This window comes from Astatotilapia calliptera, chromosome 3, assembly GCF_964374335.1.
Source record: "Astatotilapia calliptera chromosome 3, fAstCal68.1, whole genome shotgun sequence".
In the NCBI taxonomy this organism is placed as follows: Eukaryota; Metazoa; Chordata; class Actinopteri; order Cichliformes; family Cichlidae; genus Astatotilapia; species Astatotilapia calliptera.
Genome location: NC_137424.1, coordinates 78619517 through 78634432, shown reverse-complemented (window position 1 = coordinate 78634432; position 14916 = coordinate 78619517). Strand labels below are relative to the sequence as shown.

General features: G+C 42.5%; 1 protein-coding gene across 1 annotated transcript; it reads left to right on the top strand.

Annotated features, from left to right (window-relative positions):
• Positions 1–1198: 1198 nt before the first annotated feature.
• LOC145425892 (butyrophilin-like protein 2) lies at positions 1199–8360 on the top strand. Its single transcript, XM_080299356.1, has 6 exons — positions 1199–1586; positions 5231–5578; positions 6039–6362; positions 6449–6550; positions 7338–7670; positions 7737–8360. Exons 1-6 carry the CDS (start codon positions 1553–1555, stop codon positions 7781–7783), a joined length of 1188 nt encoding a protein of 395 aa, XP_080155482.1. The 5' UTR covers positions 1199–1552; the 3' UTR covers positions 7784–8360.
• The last annotated feature ends 6556 nt before the right edge of the window (positions 8361–14916 follow it).

Below are 14916 nucleotides of genomic sequence, written 5' to 3'. Positions count from 1 at the left end.
CCCGTGCTCTCCTCAGAGGAAGACAAATGAGAGGCCTGTGTGTTTGTTCCTCTGACAGCTTCAGCTGTTTTTCACCTGCTTGTCTTGAGGCAACTGTTATCATGATTTATAAATAAAACTGAGTTGAACTGTTTGGGTTCACAGTGCACTGAATGCATCATTTGCTACTGTGGTGCAACCAGTGTTGGGACCATGTGACCTGTCCAGAGTGTACAGCTGGAAATAAGCAGCTTAACTACAATCTGACTGGTTTCCATCACTATGTTTCTGATTCATTTACATTAACTCACACTGTCCCTGTTCAATAAAAACAACAGGCTAACCGTTAATCTGATCCAGTGTTGTTCTTCTTCTGTGGTGTTTGTGATGGAGCAGCTGCTCCTGATGTGTTTGATGAAATCAGGGTTTCCCACAGCTTCAGGAAGCTTACCCACTGTGCAAACTTGATATCATGAATTGAGCCTTTTATGAGCCATTTCTGGACGTCCAGTGTTGGGTCTTTTTTTCTGAACATTTACTGACTGTTACCTTCATGCACTGGCTGTTTATAGTCCACATGTGTGTTTAACCTCAAACGTAAACTCATTTTAGATCGTTTTCACACTCCGTCTATTGGCTCTGTAGGCCCATGTTTCCAGAGTGTGGAGGACATGTTTTCTGTCTGTTCTCAACTTTCTATGAGCCTCCAGTCAGCCTCTGCGACAGAGGAGACAATTAAATGAAGTTAGTGGAAAAAACAGAAACATGTCCTCTGTAAAAATGTGTGCAGAGTGATCAGCGGACATCTCCAACATGGCACAAGTTCATTACCTTTTAAAAATTATTACAAACATTTTCTTAATACTTATAATACTTAATTCTTTAATCATTATTAATTTGTGTGTTTTTTTAACACATAAGAACTGCTGCAGGAGTGAAAGAGGAAAACTCAAAAAAACAAAGTCATGAGCTTGAAGAGTTGAATTTTATTTTTAAAGCTATAAAAACATTTTTCATAGGTTCAAAACTTATTGTCAGTTTTGCAGAACTTCAACATAGAGAGACTAAAACTGACGTCCTTCCTTTCAAACCTTCTTTTCAGCTTCAGGTTCCAGCAGAATATAAATCCACATGTTGCTAAAAGTTGTCAGTAGTCTGTGTGAGACATGCTGTAACGCAGGGGTGCCCAATCCCGGTCCTCGAGAGCTACCGTCCTGCAGCTTTTAGATGCATCCCTACTCCAACACAGCTGAATCAAATGGTTTGATCTCTTCAGCATGCCATCATGTTTGGCAAAGGCCTGATAACAAGCCATTCATTTGATTCAGGTGTGTGGGAACAAGGATGCATCTAAAAGCTGCAGGACGGTAGCTCTCGAGGACCGGGATTGGGCACCCCTGCTGTAACGCTTCTCCTCCGAGTTTAATGTTGAAAGTCCTTTTCTGTAAAGGATTTTATTTTGAAGGAACTCAGGAGGGTCTTCTTATCAGGAAACTTTTTGTCGTGCACCAATGCTTGCAGTGCAGCGAACACCACTGTGATTTCTAACTAAAGGTTTTTCCCAGAGAAGGAGATGCTGCTGCTGTTGTTCGTGCTGCTGGTACTCGGTGAGAGCGCTCTTTGAATGCACACACACACACGCACGGTTGTTTAAAATAATTTGAAGTGTGTAACATGTATAACTACTCACCTCAGTTACTTTACTCCTGCTGAAATCTGCAGGCTTCATGCTCATGATCCTGGTATCTGCTCATCTGTTTAAGAAATTTTCCTTTCCTGTCTCACTAATATTACCAGAATACTGCCTGTAGTGAAGTTTGGCCACATTAAAGGTTATAAAAGAAGCCTGGTGCCAGATCTATTGTAGATTCAGCTAAATAAATGGGAACAGTGTGCTTTTGCAGCAGGTCAGTTGTAACAAAGTGCTGTGTAGTCCCCACACTGGTTCATCCTGGTGCCTTTTTAAGCTTCACTGATTCACAGGTCATTGTTAAACTTAACAAACAACATTTAGTTTTTGTTTTATTTGTAACAGTTTGTTCCAAACGCACAAATGTGCTCTGGTCTTTTTAAATTGATGACTTTTGGCTGTGCAGTGTTCCAGGTGTGTCAAAGCACCAGATGTCTGATATGGAAGACCAAGAGATTCACACACATTGACATAAAGCTTTTTTGATTTGGTGTTTAATTGTACAATAAAATACAGATTAGTAAATACATGTTGGAATTAATTTTAAAATTTACTTTGGAGACTGACCTGGATTTTTTTCTAAGCTCCTGTTTGAACCATTAGCTCTGCTTTAGCATTACTAACAGGTGTGTGTGCTCGTTTAAAGGACTTTTCGCTCCAGCATTCACACTCAGTGCAACATTGAACCTCTTAAGCTAATGTGCTAAAACAGCTAATGCTAGCACCAGTGCATGTTTGTGTTACTCTAACCAATCAGAGAGCTCCTTTCATCACACTGCATGGCTGATTTGTTAACTGATTTCATAGTTATTTTCAAAAACATCTTTAAAACCTGAAAATTGAAAAAGTACTTTCAGGGCTCTAGAGTGCGACCAATTTGGTCGCAAATACGACCAAATTTTTCAGTGGTGCGACTAAAAAATATTTGGTTGCATCTGTGCGACCAAATGTTCGGGTAGCAAAAAAAAAAAAATCTGCAACCTTCCCTGTGGTCAACAACAGACACACATTATGCCCCTATCGTGGACTAAACCAATCAGAGATAGTCAGGGGCGGGACCTCTCTGATTGGCCGTGGTCCAGTTGAAAGTGCAGGTGGAAGTGGGAGGTGAGTAGCTTGAATAAAGCGATATCAATTCATTAAATCCTGGATCGACTTTTAAATATAACTGTGTTTTGCCAGAAACGCCAGATTCTCAGATTAAAGCTCACAAAACCATTTCAACAACAACCAAACAGCAGATGAGAGCAGGTACACTGACTCCACACAAAGACGTAAACACAGAGCCGACGCATCAGAATCAGCTTTGTCTTTCTCGGCTTTCTCACCCGACGGCCCGTAGACGGACACGCTGTTGGAGCTCAGCGATCCTGATGCGTCCGGTCAGCGCTGTGATTGCGTCTTTTTGCGCTGATTCTGAGCTGCAGGTTTTGTCTCTCCAACCAAAATTCACAGAGCCAGCAGCAAAAGAAGCAGCAAACTGCGCTTCACATTCGATCAATGTCGTCATGAATTTTGCTGTTTTGCTTCCACGACTATTAAAATCACACTTCATGCACAGCTAGCTCTCTCTCTCTCTCTCTGTACTCCAAGAACAGTTTCCGTCTCCAATCTCTGTTTTCTGTATTATTCATTCGCTTATTACCCACCAGTCTACCGTTGTTCACAGCGCTGTCGGCTGCTGTCTTTTTCTTTTTTCACTTAAATGACCTCGGACAAGAAAGCCTATTTTTTCTGTTGTTCAATACTGAAGAAATTTAAACTTTATATGCAGAACATTGTAGAATATTTTTAAGGTTATCTGCTATAAAAAGCCAGACCAGGAAAATCTCCTTCATGTTTTTCTGTGTTTTATTCTCAGTTACTTTCACACAAAGGCATCTGCTGTGATGTTCACAATTCTGATGAAGTCAGTACTGATAAATGATCAGAATTATAATATTTCTGACTGTCTGAGGCTAAGTTGAATCGAATCGGGACTTTGAAAACCGGAATCGAATGGATTGTAGAAATCAGTGATGATACCCAGCCCTATGAGCAGCCTAGGCACGACAGAAGTGGATGTAGCTGTAATAGGAAAAGAACTATTGCTAACTTTTCTGTTAAGGCCTGATCCTTCTGAAATTCATAGCCAGTGCTCTGACACGGTGTCATCAATCTTTGAATGCTGAAAAAGCACAGTGTATCCAGAAAAACACATTATATTATATCAATTATTATAAAATGTGTGTGCGCCTAACTTGAAGACATACACGCTCTCGCTCGCTCTCTCTCTCACACACACACACACACACACACACACACACACACACACACACACACACACCATGATAAGATTTAAGTGGATTTATGTAGCTGTGAATTTTTAGATGTTTATTTTCCAGATGTTGTACATTTGTTGTTCTTTCTCTTACCAATAGAGCAGTTGGCGATATGCTGTTCATTTCTATTTGTGCTCTAGTCATTTATTACATCTTCCTAAAGTCTCCTCCACCCATGTTTTCCTCCTGCCTGTCCTGCCTTAGACATCATCATACTGTACACCAGATACATTTTTAATAACTGAAACAACACAAATAGAAATTAAGAAACAAAAAGATAAAAGAAACCTATGAACCAGAGGAGACGGAGCTGATCTTGGCAACAGAGCATTCGCATCATAATTCTGATGCTGCCTCAGAGGGCAGGATTTAAGAAGGAGAGAAGAAAATTCACGAGTCGATGAGTTTACTGATGCACTGTAAGAACGTCCTGAGTTCACTGTAGCATCTGGCCTTTCTGTGTGGAGTTTGCATGTTCTCCTCGTGTATGAGTGGGTTCTCTCAGGATTTCCTCCCACAGTCCAAAGACATGCAGTCAGTGGGGTTGAGGTTAATCTGTGATTCTAATTTGCCCGTAGGTGTGAATCGTTGTCTGTCTCTGTGTCAGACTAATGGGTCTAATTGCATAATTAGATATCCACTATCTGTGGCTATCCATTAGATAGCTTGAATTCATCTTGTGCAGTCTTTCAACAGTTCATGGGAAACCCAGACAGCAATTTTCTGTTATCTGAAACGTAGCTCCTGCAGTGCAGCTACACTTTCTACATACACCTGTGTATGTAGGTCAGGGGTCACTGAGCTTACCGAGCCAATAATTAGTTCTAAAGGTTTTAGAATCAATAAAATGACAACAGTGCCCAAATTTATGCACCCGCCTGATTTTGTTTAAACAATTATTGCACACTTTCTGTAAATCCAATAAACTTCATTTCACTTCTCAAATATCACTGTGTGTCTCCTATATGATATATTTAACTGACATTTTTTATTGTAACAACCAACGATTTATACAGGAAAATAATGACTATTAACAAGGTTGCCCAAACTTTTGCATCCCACTGTATGGAAAAGCTCTTTTTTAGAGCTTTATCATTTCACACATAAATGATATTAAACCTTTCCACACTTGCTCAGATGTAGGGAGAGAAAAGTCAGGGGGATTTCTGTCTCTTTCTATCCTCATTATATGGGCTAATTATAGTTAATTAGTGTTTCTGTTTTTTGTGTCTCCTTCCAGTTTCGCATCATGTCCTGGCTGTGATGGTGGAGGTGTATGAGGGGGCAAAGTCTGTCCTGCTGCCCTGTCAGTACACAGGTTTTGTAGTTGAGGACCCCACAATGATATGGACTCGCACTGATCTCAACCCCAAATCTGTCCATCTGAGACAAGAAGAAACTGATGATCTGAGCGGACAAAACCAGCGTTACAGCGGGCGCACGTCAATGAGGCCTGATGCTCTGGACACTGGAGACTTCAGCCTCACTCTGAGAAACCCCCGACTGACTGATAGTGGCGACTACACCTGCTCCATCCGCACTGAAGGGGAGGAACTGAAACTGACAGACGTACAGCTGCATGTCAAAGGTCAAAAGACCCAATAACCTTTGTAATTACAAGTCAAACATGAGTACAGTGCTGACACAGGTCAGAGGTCACAGCAAAAGGTAGTAGAAAGGGTCTTTCTAGTAATCTAAACCTAAAAAATGGCAGAAACATTTTATAAACGCAACCAGTCTGGAAACATCAAAACAAAACTGGGGAGACAAAGAGACCATGACTGAGGAAATCTGAGTTAAACTAGCATGAGCACACTGAGGACAGGACACAGAGACAAACTGGTCTGACTAAAAAAAGTCAGAGGCACTAAAAGAATACAAAAGTCATATAAAATAGAATGTAAATATAATAGAAAACTCAAATATGAACATTTTATAATTCCAGCTCAAAGACTGGGTCAAAGACACAGGACCATCACAAACACAGATGCTCTGATTATCATCAGTGTGACTGCTGCTGCTGATACTGTGGTTTCTTGTTCTCTCAGACCAGCAGGTGGAGGTGAAGGTGGAGGAAGGCTCAGACTCCGTCATCCTGCCCTGCAACACAACACCTGACCTGCCTGAGGACACCACAGTGAAGTGGACTCACTCTGACCGAGAACTCATGATGGTCCACGGGTGTTCAAATGGAAGCGACCACCAGGACGACCTTTACTGTGGTCGCACAAAGATGAACAAAGACCTGCTGAGAACTGGAGACCTCAGTCTGACCCTGAAATACCCCACAGAGAGAGACAGTGGAGGATACATCTGCACCATCTACAGGGACAGAGACATCCTGAGACAGAAAGTAGTGCTGCAGGTCAAAGGTCAGAGATGTAGCTACAGGTCAGAGGTCAGTGCAGATTGAGTACAGCGTTCAGCAGTCATGTGATATTGTTTTGTTTGTCCACAGAACCGTTTCCATCCTGGGCCACAGTTCTCCTGGTTTTCCTGCTTCTTCTTGTAGTTGTTGCTGCGAGTCTTTTGTTTCATTTCCGTCATGCCTTGGTGTCAGGTGAGTCTCTCATACTACACTACCCATAATGCATATAGTTAGCAGGTGTCCTCTGGGGTTTCTTGACTTGTTCCGCTAATTTATTCATTAATATGTAAATATTTAATTTGGATATTAATGATCAAAGAACTGCCGTCACAGCCCATTGTTCATCTTACTGCTATCTTACTCCGTACAGTTTTCTATTAATATTTCTGTACATTGTTACCTGCATATACAAACTTCAGTTGCTTATGTAGATAGGACCACTTTGTGTCTTCCTTTTATATTTTATATCCCCTTGCTATAAGAGTTGTGTAACACCCACATTTCTCATTCGTGGGATCATAGTTTTTTGTATTCTTTTCAAATTCCACCAGTAAGATTGGGGAGACCTTTTTCCATTACATTAGCCTGTCCCTGCTGGTGGTGTCATTCAAACAGAAAACAAGTCTTTGTTAGTCTGTAGATGTCGGAGGAGCTCCTCAGTGGGCAGTTCCTCTCAGAGAGTCTGCACGACAGTTTGGTCTGAAAGCTCCTCCTGTGTCCTCGAGGATCAGAGTGTAAAAGGAGAAGTGAACAAACACCTGCTGAACTTTGACCTCCAGGAGAAAACCTGATAACGTTCCCCCTGTGAGAACAGCGAGATCTGCTCTGAGCTGCTCTGTAAACACAAATCAGACTTTGTGCTTTAGACTCTTCGAACCTCCAGCATTCAGTGAAGCTACAGATGGATGATTCAAACAGGACATGGTATTTCTCTACACCTCTGAAAACCTGCTGCTGTCTGTGTTTGCTGTTCTTTCAGTGATTCCAGTGAAGGTGGAGGTGGAGGAGGGGGTGGAGTCTGTCCAGCTGCCCTTTAAAACAACAAAAAACCTGTCGGGGGAAATTCAAGTGATATGGGAACGCTACGAGCCGTTCCAGAAGGCTCACGTGTTTACAAACGGCCCAAACCAATTTGAAGAACAGCACGAGGTTTACAGAGGCCGAACTGTGATGAACAAAGACCTGCTGGAAACTGGAGACCTCAGTCTGACCCTGAAACAGCCCACAGAGAGAGACAGTGGAGAGTACAAGTGTTTGGTGTGGAGGAAGGGAACCTTCATCAGAAAGAAAACTGTGCTGCTCAAAGTCAAAGGTTGGTTTGTCTGTTTGTTTGCTGGCTTGTGTGATTGTGTCTGACTGTCTTGTGTCTCCTCTGCAGGTCCAGGATCAAACAGGGGACATCAGGACCAGAAGCAGCTCCATTGATCCGACTCCTCTGACGGCTGATCAATCAGTGTTATGACTGCTGTCGTAATGTTGTCTCTCATATGCACCTGGAGACGGTGCCTGCAGATTGGCTAACTACATGGAGACAACATATTTACACAGCAGCATGTAGGGGTGGACTGCCTTTGTATTTGATCACTGTTTTCTCCTGTTTTTGTTAGTTTTGGAGGTACGCTGCTGTCATTTGGTTTAATTTCTTTGAGTATGTTGTTTGTATCATTGTCTCAGGGACCAAGCAGTAAAGCATAAAGGACACAGATGTTTAATTTAAAAAATTGGATTTTATTGACCCAAAAGTATAAAAAGATATTTAACAAAGCCAAAACTTAAACAGGCAGACCAGCAAAACAGGTCAACTCAATAGACTAAGCTCAAGGTAACAATTAACGAAACCTCAAGCAAACATAAGACAAACTGACCTCCTGAAATAACACACGGGGGAACTTAAATACTGGTTTAGCTAAAACACATGAGACACACAGAGGAAAACAAAATGGCTGCCATATAACCAACTAATACAAAACAATTAAACAAACTTGAAACACCCTCCAGGCAATGAGGCATGGCGGTTGACAGTGGTACTTCAGCTCTCCCAGCCCTTTGCCAGACCGGAGAGGAACCAAACCCCAGGTGACTCACACACAGGAAGATGTATTAATATAAAACAGAACTTTGGCCTTGCAGTGTTCACATGTTGTGTGGAGGCGAGGAAGAAGGAACCCAAACGCAGGACTGGCAGGTAGGTGAGGTTTATTATAAGGAGTGGGTGAACGGACACTGACTGGCTGGACAACTGAATGGCGGACTGAACTGAGGGAACACACGGGAAGGACAACATCACATCAATGACACGACAGTGAACGAGTAGAAACAGAGGGCTTAAATACACAGACTGATGAGGATGATAATGAGTACACCGATCTCTCATTTGGTACCGGGCTGCGAGAGTGAGACTCGGGTGTGAAATCTATGGTTTTCAGGGTTTTTATCGGTTTTCAGCGTTATTTTGTTATCGTTTTTTCGTTAACTCGGTTTTCCTGGGTCTTTTCACGTATATTATGAATAAATCTTTTTTTTTTCGGTACCGGTACTGGTTTTATTTTGTTGTATTTATCCGCGACACCTTAAAGGCCGGTCTGTGAAAATATTGTCGGGCACAAACTGGTCCGTGGCGCAAAAAAGGTTTGAGACCGCTGGTCTAGACGGGCCGTAACAATCAGTTTGATCTGTGTGACTGATCAGTGATGTCAAACAGCATGATCACAGGTCCATAGTAACGCTTTTTGTTCTCACTCGCCTTTTTTAACTTGTCAATTTGGTTTTGATCTAACATATTATAATAATTATTGTTCTATGAATTTAACCTCGGTCATAACAATTTAATCTGATCCAGTGTTGTTGTTCTGCTGTCGTGTTTGTAATGGAGCGGCTGCTCCTGACTACAGATGGATGATTCAAACAGGACATGGCACACAGAGAAGGAGTAGAAGAAGAAAGCTGAATGCCTGTAATGATGATCTGCATGGATCAGAGGAACAGTGAGAAAACTTGGAGGAACCTTTAAGGAACAATGTCAAGACAGAAAAACAGGAAACACACTGCTGAGCTTCAGATTCAGAGTCTGAAACAGCAACAACTATTTAGTGTGTAGTGTATATGTTGAGCTCGGAATGTGTGTAAGAGTCCAGCAGACAGTCTGATCCAGTTTGGCTCTACTGAAGTCTGGATGCAGATCATGGAGGAATTTCTCACTTCAGGCTCTGATCCTGTTCTTACACACTGAGGTTTTGTCTCGTTTCCTTCATCCTGCTAAGCTGTTCAACACTACAGAGGGAACAAATCCACTCAGTGATTGGTTGGAGGAAGCAGCTCATCTGAGGTCATTTGATCATCAGGTTGATTTGGATTCATTGAACATGACGGTATTGCTATTTGAAGTATGATCGTGTTGATGGTAAGTCATAACACAGACAGCTGCTCTGACTTTCTAGATTTCTTTCTTTCTCTTTATGTACCCCTAAATTACAACAACAGTCGTCTCAAGATGCTTTAAACTCTAAGCCTGTGTAGTGTCTCAGTCATCCAGGTCATGGTCATCTAAGCAGTTTGGAAAAAAAGTGAACAAACATAGAGTATGCTGTGCAGAGCAGCGAGCAGTTCTCAGACCTACACTGGAGACACCAAGCAGCCACTTCATGCTCTCTCTTTCTAGTCCCTGTCAGGACTCTTGCTGCAGCATTTTGGATCAGCTGAAGGCTTTTCAGGGAGTTTTTAGGACTTCCTGATAATAATGAATTACAGTCGTCCAACCTGGAAGTAATAAATGCATGAACTAGTTTTTCAGCGTCACTCTGAGACAGGATATTTCTAACTTTAGCGATGTTGCACAAATGGAAGAACGCAGTCTTACATATTTGCAAGTGTTATCTGGCTTCATGGTTAAAGCTGGGTGTCATCTGCATAGCAGTGAACACCTGTTCAACCACTCACACTGTGATGTGCATGAAAATGAAGCTCCACAGGCTGTTGGACAATAAGCGTTATAGTTTCAGTTGGTCCAGTTTAATGTGCAGCCATCACCTGAGAAATAATCAGCAGCACTGAGAGCGCGCTCAGCAACAAAACCATCGACTGGAAGCAAAACCTTTATTTCACTGCTCTGTGCTTTAAATCAGCAGGTTAATGATTTGCTGCAGCATTCGTTTTCACAATAGTGTTCTTTTATAGATTCTTAATCCCTATATGATAATAAGTCTCTCGTAGGTGGAGCTCGTAGGGATCATTTTTTGTGGAGTCATGTGATCCATCAAACACCCCCTTTGATTGGTTACATGCTGCCAGCCCTGCCTCTTTCATGTGAACGTATGAGCAAACTCTGGGTTAACTTAGTGAGTTGGTAACCAGCCTCATGTGACTGCTTATCCTGCTCGTCACACATGTTGGTTTGTACAACCTGACTGTAACAATGAAAGCAGTCTGTTCTTCACTGGGATTCCCTTTTGTCCAGTTTGGGTTTTGAGTCCATTTTATTATTGTGTGACATTTAGAGGAGGACGGTAAACCTGTCCTGGTCGAGGAGGAGAGATTGCTGTTGTTCTCTGCAGTGGTCGCAGTGGTTTAAGCATTCAAACGACAAACTCTGTAACATGAGTTTACTAAATGAAGCCCCTCACTGTAGTTTACTTTATTTCTGTAAAGTCGTACTATGATCATCCTAAAAACTTGATTCTGTTCATCCGGATGTAGATCCAAGTGACAGACTCACCTCCGTCCCCTCAAACAGATCACTCAGTGATGGACGTGTTCGTACAGCAGCTACTTTCAGCTGCTCCCTCATCACAAGACGCTGTCACAGCACACAGCTCTGCATGTTTTACACCAAATGCAACACAAAGGCGATTATTGTCACCACTGAACATGTTAACCTCTACACTATGGAGCCATAAACCTCTGTTCTTACAGTATAGTATGCTTTCATTAGATGAAAGCACAAACTACCAATATGCTCATATCTGGTTTCTTCACTTGGTCCCAATGCTAATAAACATTATACAAGTCCTGAGGGGAGCATGAATATCTGACCCACAATCATCATAATCCATCCTGTAACAAACATGTCTGTGTCGGCTCACAGAACAGAAAACACAAAGCATCTTTGCTGTGTCGGCTTCTATTTAAAGAAACAGAAACAACAAAAACCTAAAACCAGCAGCAGCAGGGGAATTACACGTCTCCTGTATCATGAGCTGCACAGCCTTCGGATAAAAAATGTCTTGGAGAGCGGCCATGGTAGGAGAGGGCTGGGACAGGACAACACTTTCATTTTACCAAGTTTCCCACAGCCACAGGAACACCCCGCTTATAAAGAATAAATGTCAGATTTATTAAAGCCTCTTAAAATGTTGTTTAATGGTCTGAGAGCAAGAATAAACACAGGATTCAAGTGTAGGCTTGAAATACTACTTGGAATGGACGGTCTGAATATATATGAAAGCCTATATAGGAACAGATTTGTTGTGACACTGTTAAAGTCTAAAAATCTTTATTACTGAAGCTCATCAGGGAAACACAAAGACTTCAGACCCTCCCACTGTCTGCACAGAGATCTGCCAGAGATAGTGGTGCTATTCCACAGAACTGAGTGGTCAGTAGGTGGTGAGTTCATACCTGCTGATCTCTAATCAGTAATATCCAGAACAAAGAGTGCTGAGGTCTGACCCAGTGAACTCTGGGTCACATTTGACTGAATGTTTAGAGATTTTCATTGTTTTTCAAAGGTCTCACAGAGGACACAGACTGGGCTGGTGTTTCATTTTCCTCAAAGCTGTTTTATTCATTTCTTTTCTTCCCTTGTGTTTCCTTACTTTGATTTACCAGAGAGGAGGATAAAGTTTGTAAGGGGGTAGAAGCTCGAGCAGCATTTATAATACAAAGACTGAAACATTTCACAAAGAGGTCAGAGTGACTTCAGAGTTATTTCTAAAGACGTCAGCAGATGCAGAGCTGTGTGTAGCTGGTCTGTGTCCAGAGGAATGTGTTTGTAATAACGAACAAACACGACTGCAAGTACTCAGCTTCATGCTTTAGAAGGCCACAGTGATGTGGACTCTTCAGCTGATGCCAAATCTGTGCACGAGGAGGAGGAGATGATCTTAGAGGAGAAACACAGCGCTACGATGGTCACACATCACACAGATTCAGCCTCACTCTGAGAAAACCAACAGACTGACAGCAGCAACTACACCTGCTCCATCAGTGATGGGAGAGCAAAGACTGACAAGCGTTCATTTAGAGGTCAAAGGTCAGCAACAAACCCCAGCACCTGCTGTAGATACTGATGTCAGTACTGTAGGCAAAGGTCAGAGGTCAAACTGAAGGGAAGATTTCCTAAATAGACTCACCAGTAACATGTAGCTCAGAGCTAAACTCAGTGGAAACAGGATGTCTCTGCTTCAACAGCTGCAGTCTTTACTGCAGGTGGAGGGTTACACTCACAACATTTACAGACTGTGCACAGTGGAGAACAGGTGGACGCACACAGATGTGCAGCAGAAAGAGTTTCATAGTGTTGTCACAGTGTGTGTTCCTGCTGGCAGACAGCTGTAAACAACAACATGAATTTGTCTGTGAGAGTCCAGTCTGGTCACAGGCTCGGCTTCAATGTGAGATTCTCTCCTTCCTCCTGCGTGATAAGAAGACTGTTTCATCTGGGAACGACCTCGGGCAGCACTGCTGCATTATCTTGTTTAGATGTTGGGAAGGCCTCCAAACATGATCCACCCACGAGGCCAAAGAGCACGAAGGGAAAGGAAATGTTTATCAAAGCAGAGAAACACAACACCATCCTGAGAGTGCAGCCATACTTCTCTCTGTGTGAGACACCTCCCGCTCAGCTGTTGCTTAGCAGCCGTGTTTACTCTGGCATGGAAACCAGAAACTGGGTTGTGAGCTGGACTCTGACAAACAGCAGCAGCATCAAGCAGCGTCACCATCAGGTTTCCATAATGCAGCAGAAGCACAACACCTAAAGTCTACCTGCAGGTGGTGCAGATTGTTTCTGTTGTGAGCATCCAGCTCAGCAGCAGCAGTGTTGAATAATGAGAAGGCAGCGTGGCAGCAGTGGCGTCTGCTGCTCCCCGTCTCCAGCAGGCAGCAGTGTGGCAGGATTTCAAACATGGTAACCTAATCAGGTTTGGGGCTCTGCACCTTTAATCAGGCCTACATCGTGTTTACTCTGAGCCCACAGAGTCTTAGGGACTTCCTGTTGTAGCTGCAGCGTCTTCCTCTGATGTTGTGTAAAGTGCTGTTTGTGTGTGTGCACAGCAACAGAGAAGCTTTTGTAAAAAGTCATCTGTGAGCACCTGAGTGTGGTTTCATCTGTAGTTTGTCAGGCAGTGATAAGGCCTTCTTTCCCACTGTGACAGTTACACACGAGGAGCTGAGTTTGACACATCAAACATGTCACAGTGTGCAGATGTTGTTGTGTTTAGAACAAACATTCATGCCTGTGCCGCTGTGTCAAAGGCATCATCTCCTTCTGTAGATATGTGAGGTAGAGTGTGTGTGTGTGTGTGTGTGTGTGTGTGTGTGTGTGTGTGTGTGTGTGTGTGTGTGTGTGTGTGTTTCCAGCTGGAAACATACGTGTGTGGCTGATTATGATCCAATCAGCTTCAGTTTCTTCTGTGTCGTGTGACATCATCGAACCTGATAAATCTCAAAATCTGATGACAATAAATATGCATGAAACTGATCAAGAATTAGTGTGAAATATTTAGAAACTTTGTGACAGGACATGACAGGGAAACTATTTTACGCTGATTATTCTTGCAGAAGTGTCCTTCACTGAGTATCCAGGCAGTCACAATAAGTTGGATATGTGTCCATGTTTATGACCTCGCTTCGCGCCTCCGCACAGATAAAGACCTGATTCTAGTTTCCAGTCTGCTGGGCTCCAGGTGACATAGGCTTCATTAACAGAGTGAGAGAGAGGGTCTCTGCAGACACCCACAGGCTCAGCGTCACGACCACACTCGCCCATAATGCTGCTCACATGTGCAGAAGCTGTTTCTTTATCCTCCAGCTCCAAAGAGCTTTGCACAGAGCACCCGAAACCAGCAGCAGGAAGTTATTCAGTCTTATATTGAAATCATCACCTGGTGTTTCATTTTTCTCTGATTTCTTTTTTATTATTATGGTTAAATAATAAAATTCTTCTTTGATTATTACATTTGTACACATCTGTGGAAATGTCTCTGGACTCTCCTCAGCAGCAGATTTACAGCTTTAAACAGAGAAACATTTATTTCCCCAGAGATTGTTAAAATAAAAATCCTTATTCTAAACATTAAGATTTAAGATCTATGGTTCCCATGGTGACAGCCTTCACCTCTAAGGGTTGAATAAATGTCTTGGATTGCTCTCAGGATCTGATGAGCTTCAGTCTCCACCAAAAATCTACGGAGCAGAAACTACAAATAGAATTTATCTGATGTCAGTATCAGGATGAAACTGAGGCCAACCTGGAAATTCTTATTTTCATGTCTTTTCATTTAGTTGAACAATATACAGAATCATTTCTAATGATTTAAATGTTGAAATGAATGTAACAGAGA